Consider the following 10,106-nt stretch of genomic DNA (forward strand, 5'->3'; position numbering starts at 1 on the left):
GACAACTACCATGAAGCACCTTTGGCGATTAGGAAACCGTGTGTTCAGCCACCTGGCCTTTGCAGGCGAAGCAGGCCCGGGCCTTTCCCTGCGCAGGGAAGGCGGCCGCAGCCAGCAGCCCTGGCTGGGCTCCAGACCGGGCCTGGTGACATCACCAAACTCCTCCGATCAGCGGGAGGGGGCCCCCGAAATCCCCTAAAAACATTGTGAGTAATCGTCGGGCCCGCCCTCCAGGCGGGGCCCAGACCAAGGAAGGGAGCCCAGCAGCCCCGCCAGCCCCAGAAGCGGCGTCGGGACGAGCAGCTTCTTAGTCCCCCGAGCGGCGCGCACTTGTTCCCAGCCTCCGGCAGCGGCGGCGCGCGCGACCTCCAGTCCTCGGCGGGGCGCGCACCTGGCCCCGCGCGGGTGACGACGGCCGAGTCGGCGGCGGCGGTAGCGGCGGCGGCGGCGGCGCAGCGCGCAGGCGCGGCCGGATTCCCGGCAGTGACGCGGCGGCGGGCGCGCGCGGCGCATTTCCGCCTCTGGCGAATGGCTTGGCTGTAGCGCGCGCTGCGGGCCCAGCTGCGACCCCGGCCCCGCCCCCGGGACCCCGGCCATGGACGGTGAGGGCGCCCTCTGACCCCGCGGGGTGGCCGCGTCGGGGCCGCGGGGACGGCGACGGGAGACCCCGCGCCGCCTTCCGCCCCTTCCTGCGCCGGGGCGCTACGCAGGGAGCGGCCGGCCGGATGGTGGCGCGGGGCGGGGCGGGCTTGGAAGGGTCTGACTCAGTTTCCCCTTTGGGTGGCGGGGTCTTGACAAAGTATCCTCCGGGGAAGGGGGGCGGTGAGCTTTGACTCCGTTTCAGCCCGGGGCCATGGGGGCAGTTCTGACTTAGTTTCCTTGTTAGGGGAGAATGTATCTGACTCAGTTTTCTCTCAGGGTGAGGTGTGGGGAGTGCCCTCCCTTAGTTTTCCTTATGGAAGTAGAACGGGCCCTGACTCCGTTTCCCTCAGTAGGGAGAGGACGCTGTACCCAGTTTTCCATCAGGAAACAGGTGTTTCTGCCTACTTTGCCCCTTCTCCTTAGTTTCACCGCAGGCTTTCCAGGGAGCAGGCCCTGACTCAGTGCCCTTGGGAGGGAGGGAGTCTGGCTCCATCTCTCCGCGGGGCAGCAGGCCCACCGTGGTAAGGATGGGAAGTGGGCTTGTGCCGACCCTTGTCTCCCTCTCCTTTCAGACCTGTTTCCCCTCATCTTCCCGTCTGGTAAGTGGACCACCCTTTCTCAGTGAGTCGGGAGGAGCTCCCCGGGGGTTCGGGACAAGGAGGGCAGCCGCCTGATTGGGGCTGGTCCGCGTCTCGCCTGCAGAGCCTGCCCAGGCCTCCGGCCCCTATGTGGAGATCATCGAGCAGCCCAAGCAGCGGGGCATGCGCTTCCGCTACAAGTGCGAGGGGCGCTCCGCCGGCAGTATCCCGGGCGAGAGGAGCACTGATACCACCAAGACCCACCCCACCATCAAGGTCAGCATGGCTGTTAGTGGTGGTGGGGGGGGGGGCGGGGCGCACAGAGTGGGTTTGCGGGAAGGAACTGCGGAACCCCAGCAGGCTCACCTCCAGGCCCTGGGTGCAGTCAGCGTCTGGGAATTGGGACTGGAATTCCCAAGTCTCTAGATGTTCTCTGTACTTTGAACAGATCAATGGCTACACTGGGCCAGGGACAGTTCGCATCTCCCTGGTCACCAAGGACCCCCCTCACCGGCCTCACCCCCATGAGCTTGTGGGGAAAGACTGCCGGGATGGCTTCTATGAGGCTGAGCTCTGCCCAGACCGCTGCATCCACAGGTGAGCTCCTGACCAGCAGGGTATAGGGGGTGACGTCGGGGGACAGGAGGCAGGGCCGTTATGTAGCTGGACACGGGGCAGAATTCCTCACTCCTAGCTCTGCAAGCAGATTCTCTTTGCTTTGAACTTACCTGTTTGTGCATCTCCACTGTCAAGTAGATATGAGCTCCATGGGATAGGGATGGACCCCGTAATCACCTCTGAACCCCCAAAGTAACCTCACTGATGAAAATAAAAACAGTTTTAGGTTGGAAGAATAGCCGACTGGTGGAGGGGAGGCCGGGGATTGTCAGGAAAGGCCTCCCAGTTAAGGCTTGAATAGTGAGAAAGAGCAGAGAAGCATGGAAAAAACATTCCAAGCAGAGTGAACAAATGCAAAGGTCTCGAAGTAGGGGGTGAGTTTAGTGTGTTTGGAGAACAGAAAAGAAGCTACTGCGGCTGAGGGTGGGGGGGGCCAGCAGGGACTGTGGCTAGGGCCAGGCCGCAGGGCACAGGTGCTTGTCAGCTAAGGTAAGGAGTGGGTTTCTTTGCAGCACCGTAGGAAGCCATTCGAGGGGGTGAAGCACAGTGGTGATCTGGTGAATGGGTATGGGAAGGAGGGGCAGACTGGGCAGAGACAAGGGGACTTATTCCTGGCGGGGGGACTCAGCTTCCAGAACCTGGGGATCCAGTGTGTAAAGAAGCGGGACCTGGAGCAGGCCATCAGTCAACGCATCCAGACCAACAACAATCCCTTCCAAGGTGAGGGGTGAGGGAACAAAGGATGGGACCTGCCTGAAGGACCCCCACCCTCTGTCATCCTTTCGGAGCCACCTTCCTTGCATCTCTCCCTCATTGGCCAAGACTCATAGTACAGATGGAATTTTGCTGCTCATTCAGTACACACTCCCATTTTACCACTGGGGAAACTGGGAGCCAGTGAGGGGACATGACATCCAGGTTCCCAGGTGGGTCACCCAGGTCAGTGATGGGTCTAGAACCTTCTCTCCCTCCTCCTTTAGGACTCCTACTGTTTGACACACACTCAAGCAATTCCCCTGGCCCAGAACTCCCCACCACACCTCCCGATCCCCTGACCATCTATTTTTGTGACAGTTCCCATAGAAGAACAGCGTGGGGACTACGACCTGAATGCGGTGCGACTCTGCTTCCAGGTGACAGTGCGGGACCCGGCAGGCAGGCCCCTCCGCTTGTCACCTGTCCTCTCTCATCCCATCTTTGACAACCGTAAGTGGCCAAGGAGCCATGGGAAGGGGAGAGGGACGAGCCTGGGAGGAGGAAGGGGGTTGGCTGGGAATGGCCTGCGAGAGGAGCTCTGGCTTCATTCAGGCATCTTGTGTATTTGTCATCTCTTCTATGTCCAGCTCTGTGCTGGCTGAGGGGACAAGGCAGAGAAGACCCTGAGCTGCCCTTGAGGCATAGTTTCCAGGCTGGCAGGGAGTCCAGTGGAAGACAGGCACTCTGAATAGGTGATGAGAGGATGGTGTGCCCAGAACTGTACTAAAAACTCCAGGAAATGAACTCCCAGGAACAAGATGATGGTACAGAGTAGTAATTCAATGATGAAAGCTCACGGGAAGTTCACAGATGAATTGGGCCAATGTTGATCAATTGCAGTCTTTTAAATTATGTAACCAGCCAAGATGAATGAAAATAAAAGGGATAGGAAACCAGGATGAAGTTGAGGTCAGGAGGGAAGGGTTTGTTGCCAAGCATACTGGGCCCTGAAGGTTGCTTGGGTGTGGTGGAAAGAGAGGAGATGTGACCAGATTGGTTCCCCTGGACTATAAGCTCCATGAGGTCAGAGATGTTTGGGTTTTGTTGTGTTCTCCGTGCCTAGAACGGTGCTGGGTGCATAGTAGGTGCTAGTATGTAAACAGTTGCTAAAGAAGTTGGGAGCGAGGAGCCATGGGATCGGTCGAACCTTGGCTGCAGAGGTGTGGTCAGGAAGCTCTGGACAGCCTTGACTCTGGGATGGACAGGGATGTTGCATCTCCTGCGGGCCAGCACTGGAGACCTCTGATGGTTCTGGGCTTCCTTCCTTATTCCCACACCCTCAGGTGCCCCCAATACCGCCGAGCTCAAGATCTGCCGAGTGAACCGAAACTCTGGGAGCTGCCTCGGGGGGGATGAGATCTTCCTGCTGTGTGACAAGGTGCAGAAAGGTATACACCAGGAAGAGGGCTGGACTCTGGAACAGGAGGTGAGGGGCAAGGCTAAGCAGAGATGGTGAGTGTCAGGAGACTGGCTTTAAACACTCCCGCCAACACCTCGGGGGCAGCAGAGTGATGTATCTCAGGAAACAAGTCTCAGCAATTGTGGGGGGCCGGTGAGCTGTGTGAGTTGAACACAGTGACCCACATTGCTGCCCCATCTCCTGCAGAGGACATTGAAGTATATTTCACCGGACCAGGCTGGGAGGCCCGAGGCTCCTTTTCTCAAGCTGACGTCCACCGACAAGTGGCCATTGTGTTCCGGACACCTCCCTACGCTGACCCCAGCCTGCAGGCCCCCGTGCGTGTCTCCATGCAGCTGCGGCGGCCTTCAGATCGGGAGCTCAGCGAGCCCATGGAATTCCAGTACTTGCCAGACACAGGTACACAGCTGGGGAGGGAAGCAGCAGGGCTGTCGGACTCCCGCCAGTGAAAGTGAGGCCAGGGCTAGACGTGGCTGTGGGTGAGGGTCACACACTGGAGTTGGGCAGGGATTTATGCAATAGTCAGATTCTCTTGCTTGCCTCAGTTCATAGTAAGGGCACCCAAGACACTGAGCCCTTATTACGTGTTTGGTCCTATTCCAAGCATATCAGTGAATTACCTGATTTTAGAACATGGTGTCTAACTTGCCCGAGGTCACATTGATAGTCGCAGAGTTAGTATTTAAACCCAGGCTCTCTGGCTCTAGGGTCCTGTGGGCATGCTGTGTGTCTCTTGTCACGATGACATCGTCATGATTTGATACAGGCTTTTGGGCACCTGACCACATTAGGAACAGCCAGAATGATCTTCAATCCAAAGCCCATCATCTAGCCTGAGGGTGTTTTCTGCCCTCGGGACAGTCTAATAGAGTTTGGAAAGCAACCCGTGAAACAGCCATCGGTTCTTTCCACAAATAATTACCGAGAGCCCAGTTGGTGTCAGGGCCCGTGCTAGGGAGTATGAATACAGAGGTGACGGAGATGTGTTCCCTGCGCTCCAGAAGCTCAGTCACATGAGAAAGATAAACACGCAGAACAGATTCTTAAGTGACAGAATGACGTGTGAGATGGAGGGAGGCGTGTGCAAAGAGCTGGAGATGGCCACGTGGAGCAGGAGCATTTAAGGTGGAGAAAGACCCAGAAGTGCATTCTGTAGGCAGGCAGACAGGCACCTGGAGGTTCAGGGGTGTTGGAGGGCGCCCACTGTGTTTGGGGCAACCTCGCGAGAGCTGCCAGTGAGCAGCGAGCCTTGAGTGTCAGACTCAGGCATTCATCCAAGATTTTGTCCTAAAGGTAGTGGGGAGCCACCGAAGGTTTAAGCAAGGAAGGGGCACCAGTGGATCTGGAACCTCACTCTGGCAGGGCTATGTAGAGGATTGGAGAGGAGAGACCGAAGGCAGGGAGGCCATTGCAGGGAAGATGCTGCAGTGGTCCAGGAGATGTGCTGTGAACCTTTTGGAGCGAATGGCCAAGTTCCCCTCCACCGCTGGCCTCCCTGGGTCCTCCCCAGGACCTGCTCTCCAGCTGTTGTCTCGGCTTGAAATGCTTCGCCCCAGATCCTCACACGATGGGCTCACACCAGTGCTTCCGTGGCCACCTCAACTCTCCAGCCTCACTTCCGGTTCTGTTACATCACCCTGTGTCTCTTCCTCAGAGCTCCTATCACTTGTGTATGGTTGTGTCTCTGCCCCCCGTCACTAGGGTGTCAACTTTTGGGGGAGCAGGAGTCTCGTCTGCTTACTCACAGCAATATCCCCAGTGGCCAAAACAGAGCCTGCATGTGGTGGGTGCTTGGTAAATGTGTTGTCAAGTTAGTGGGTGGTGGGAAGTGAGAGAAAGGAAGATGTTGAGGACGATCTCAAGGTTTCTAGTTTTGGTGACAGGGCAGATGGGTGGTGAGGGGACCCTGGAGGAGGAGGAAGCAGATTTTGGAGGTGAGATGATGAGGTTGGCTTTGGACTGAGGGCTTTGGAGTTATCCACGTGCCACGGTACGTAGGCAGTCTTGGAGGCCCCGGGCTGAACTAGCCAACCGTCCGAGGTAAGAGTGCGGGTCTCTTGTTGGTCTTCCGCAAGCCTGTCGTGCCTCAGCTGCCCCAGAGCACAAAGATCTTGGCCAGGCCTGGATCCAGGCTGGGAGTGAGCTAGGATGTGGGCGATGCAAATAAGCTGGAGACAGGGTCCCCCAAGGGCTCCTGTCCCCCCAGAGCTTGGCCCCTTTACTTGGAGGCGTCCATGTGGACTTTGGGGGTTGCATTCAGCTAACAGAGGCCTTCTCGGAAAGCTGTGGGATTCTCAGAATTGTTGTGTCTCACAGTGTTGTGCGGCTCTTCTCATTGGCGGGGAGGGTTTGGAGAAAGGGTCTTAAGGAAAGCTTTTCTCATCATCATCTTCCTCCTGAGCGTCCTTTGAAAGCTCTGAGGATCAAAAAAAGAAAGCAAGCAAGCTCTGGGGATCCAGCTGAAAAGAGCAAGGCCCACTTCTCCCCATTTCTTTTCTAGATGATCGTCACCGGATTGAGGAGAAACGCAAAAGGACATATGAGACCTTCAAGAGCATCATGAAAAAGAGTCCTTTCAATGGTGAGAGGAGTAGTGGAGAGCATTAGAGAGAAGGTGGTGGACGGGGGAGGGAGACTACGAGGGAGCTAGGAACTGGGAGCTAGGGACTGACCCAGTCTTGCCGCACAGGACCCACCGACCCCCGGCCTCCACCCCGGCGCATTGCTGTGCCTTCCCGAAGCACAACTTCCGTTCCCAAGCCAGGTAAGGATTTCCTGTTGCCCCACTGGAACTACAGGCTCCAATCTGTTTGGCCTGTGGTTTAGACACCTGGGCTGGGGGGACAAGCAGTCAGCTTCACCAGCAGGTGTCTGAAGCCTGCTCTCTGTTGGGCTCATGTTTCCCAGGGCTTGAGGCCTAGTTACCTACATCTGAGCCATTAGGGAGTGGTGAAGATGTGCATTCCTGGGTCCCGGTCCCATCACTGACCTGTGCAATCGGAGGCTTCGGAAGTGTGGCCCAGCCCGCTGATGCCCTTACCAATGAGCACTGCGGGCTGAGAAACCACTGTGTCAGCTAAATCCCGTATTGGATTCCTTGGGAAACAGTTTAAAAATGCACTCTTTGCCTTCAGCTTCCAGTTGAATTAGGGAATCAAAATTTCCTCTAAGGTAGCAGAACGTACGTGCTGTTCTGTAGCTCAAAAAAGAGTAACGAAGTGCCCTGCTTCAGGCCACGACACTGGATGCTCCTTGGTCTCGTGGTCTCCCGAGGTTTCGTTTTCAGCTGTAAAGTGCAGTTGTACCAGCTGATCGCCGACAGCATCCCTTCCTCTAAGAAGCTGGGAGAGCTGTGGGGGCTGGAGGGGGTGAGGACAGAACCGTGTCGACCAGGCAGAGTAAAAGGACGGAGTGGGGTGCTGGCAGAGAGCTCCTGGGGAGGGGCTGGTGCACAGACGGGGTGGGTCTCTGAAGCTCTCTCTGACCCCTGACTCTGTCTCTCTCTCCCCAGCTCCCCAGTCCTATCCCTTTACGCCGTCCCTCAGCACCATCAACTTCGAGGAGTTCTCCCCCATGGTCTTTTCTTCGGGGCAGATCCCAAACCAGACCTCTGCCTTGGCCCCGGCCCCTGCCCCAATCCTGGCCCCAGCCCCTGCCCCAGCCCCTGCCCCAATCTTAGCCCCAGGCCTTGCTCAGGCTGTGGTCCCCCCAGCCCCCAAGACCACCCAGGCCGGGGAAGGGACGCTGTCAGAGGCCCTGCTGCAGCTGCAGTTTGATGCCGACGAAGACCTGGGGGCCCTGCTGGGCAACAGCGCTGACCCCGCCGTGTTCACAGACCTGGCATCCGTTGACAACTCTGAGTTTCAGCAGCTCCTGAACCAGGGTGTATCTGTGGCCCCACACACAGCCGAGCCCATGCTCATGGAGTACCCTGAGGCAATAACGCGCCTGGTGACAGGGTCCCAGAGGCCCCCTGATCCAACTCCTGCTCCCCTAGGGGCCTCTGGGCTCCCCAACGGCCTCCTCTCAGGGGATGAAGACTTCTCCTCCATCGCAGATATGGACTTCTCAGCCCTTCTGAGTCAGATCAGCTCCTAAGTGGGTGACACTTACCCCGCCTGGAGCACTGGGTTGCAGGAGATTGAAACCCTCCCAAAGCGAGCACTTATGGATTCTGGGGGGGATGGGGTGTGCTCCAACTGCCCCCAACTTCTTTGGGTAATGTCTTCTGGGGGGGTGCATTTTATTCTTTTATTGGCAGTGTCTATCTCTCTCTCTTTTTGGAGGTGCTTAAGCAGAAGCATTAACTTCTCTGGAAAGTGGGGAGCAGGGAGGACTCAAACTCTTCCCCTATCCTGATGTTCACCCCCTTTCTCTTTATAGGGAATTCTGGGGGCTCCCATCCCTACCCTCCAGCTTCTAATACTCTCCTAGAGAGAGGGACAGGCTGGAGCTATGGCCTTTGAGGCCACAAAGCCTTATCACCAAGTGTCTTCCTCAAATCCTGGATTATTCCCACCTTGTGCCAAAATAATGACCCTTACCAGCCCCTCTGTGGTGCTGGCATTGTCCTTGAACTAACACCAGCATTTGAGGGCCTGGCCTGGCCCCTCCTAGGATCCAGGGAGGTTCGGTCTGAGACTCCTCTGTTTCCCCTTTTCTCAAGTGCCTTGATAGTAGGGCTAGTTGTTTGGAGAGTAGGGGGGAGGGCAGGCTGGCAGCTCTCCAATCAAGAGGCTCAGTTTTTACTGAAGAATCGAAGCAGTTGGACTCTTGCTCTTTCTACTCTGAACTAATAAATTCATTGCCAAGCTGGCTGGAGATTTCCCTTCTTTCAGCAAACAGCACACTCTTTGCTGGTCACGTCAGGCTGGACATTAAGTGATACAGAGCTGGATGAGTATTTGCATTGCCATCTAGAAGCCTGCAGTCTGAGGATGCCCTGGGAATGAAATGCGGGGGAATGAAATGCGGGGGCATGAAAGCAGGCAGCTGAGGTGGATGGTGTAGTGTGAGGCCAGTAGGGCCTATCGGCTGTGGGGATGGAGTAGTTTCCGGAAGGGCGTCACAGAGGCCCTATCAGCTTTAGGTCTTAGATCAACAGAGCAGGGTGAGTCTTTACAGAGCGGCTAGCAGCGTTTGAAAGTGAGGAGGGTAAAAGAGGCAATGTTGGAAAGGTTTGATGGGGCCAGGCTATAAAAGATCAAGGACACTGGACTAAAGAGGTTTGAATTTCATCTCTCGGATGGGCAAGGGAAAGTCTGCATCTGTTGGGGAAGGGGAGATTCCAGGTAAAGGCCTATGCTGTGACATCCTGTTCTGCGAAGGCCGAAGAAAAAACTTGCAGCCCAGCGAGGCCTAAACAAAAGCTGGGCCTCAGCCCGAAGAGGGGGAGTTGGACGTACTTCCGGCTTGGCCCGACGCAGGCGCAGTAAAACAGTCTTCGTGAAAGGCCTTGGCCCGCAAGACCCTGCCTTCCCGAGTGCGCACGCGCAGAGATAGCACTCTGCGAGGGGCGGGGCAGGTAATGCGCCGCGGGGAAACCCCTGTCCTGAGTCCGACGGCGTCTAAGTTCTGGGCTTCGCACGGCTGCGGGAGGGTGAAGGCAGAGGCCTGTGGGGTTGTCAGTGGGGCTTGCTTGGAGCGTGTCCCCTGGGAACAGCAGGCCCTGGCTGTAGACTCCGATGGACTGTGCCTGCAAGGAGGACGCCAGCGGGCCGCGGAACGTCGGGGTACCAAAACACGTCTGGAGAGCCGAGCTTGCGCTCCAGCCTCTCGCCCAGGGGGCGGAGTCAGGGGTGGGGCCCGAAGCAGGTGGGCCACTCAGGGACCAGGCCAAGCTGCGCTTCCGGCAAGAGACTGGCGCCCCCCCCCCCCCCCCGCCCCGATCGTAGTCGCCAGGTCAGGACCCCTGCGAACGGGCGGGATAGCACCCGGAGAAGCGGGGCTTGATGGAACCCCCGCACGGGGGGCGTGGCAAGGGGGCGCCCCAGGAGGGACCCGGAGGGGTGAGAAGGGGGGAGAAGGCTCCTAACCGGAGGAAGCGGTCGGCTTAGCTAAGCGCAGTGTGCCCAGCCTGAGGCCCCAAGGGG

The 10,106-nt window shown here is 57.6% G+C and overlaps 1 protein-coding gene across 3 annotated transcripts; it reads left to right on the forward strand.

Annotated features, from left to right (window-relative positions):
• Positions 1-443: 443 nt before the first annotated feature.
• RELA (RELA proto-oncogene, NF-kB subunit) lies at positions 444-8,830 on the forward strand. Of its 3 annotated transcripts, none has more exons than XM_025878542.2 (11): positions 444-602; positions 1,215-1,241; positions 1,345-1,496; positions 1,669-1,817; positions 2,467-2,558; positions 2,913-3,044; positions 3,878-3,982; positions 4,201-4,413; positions 6,515-6,595; positions 6,704-6,778; positions 7,526-8,830. In XM_025878542.2, exons 1-11 carry the CDS (start codon positions 596-598, stop codon positions 8,110-8,112), a joined length of 1,620 nt encoding a protein of 539 aa, XP_025734327.1. In that variant the 5' UTR covers positions 444-595; the 3' UTR covers positions 8,113-8,830. The 3 variants fall into 3 exon arrangements, with proteins under 3 accessions (XP_025734327.1, XP_073739577.1, XP_073739579.1); XM_073883478.1 differs by lacking the exon at positions 444-602 and adding an exon at positions 739-757; XM_073883476.1 differs by lacking the exon at positions 2,467-2,558 and having other exon boundaries at positions 470-602.
• The last annotated feature ends 1,276 nt before the right edge of the window (positions 8,831-10,106 follow it).

This window comes from Callorhinus ursinus, unplaced genomic scaffold (genome assembly GCF_003265705.2).
Source record: "Callorhinus ursinus isolate GAN/ISIS: 27379988/994484 unplaced genomic scaffold, GSC_fseal_2.0 scaffold51, whole genome shotgun sequence".
In the NCBI taxonomy this organism is placed as follows: Eukaryota; Metazoa; Chordata; class Mammalia; order Carnivora; family Otariidae; genus Callorhinus; species Callorhinus ursinus.

Excerpts from the sequence above, each read along its gene's own strand:
- RELA (XM_025878542.2), top strand. Across the intron at positions 1,818-2,466 it reads CCAGACCGCTGCATCCACAG|CTTCCAGAACCTGGGGATCC; the intron begins GTGAGCTCCTGA and ends GGGGGGACTCAG. Across the intron at positions 6,596-6,703 it reads GAAAAAGAGTCCTTTCAATG|GACCCACCGACCCCCGGCCT; the intron begins GTGAGAGGAGTA and ends CTTGCCGCACAG.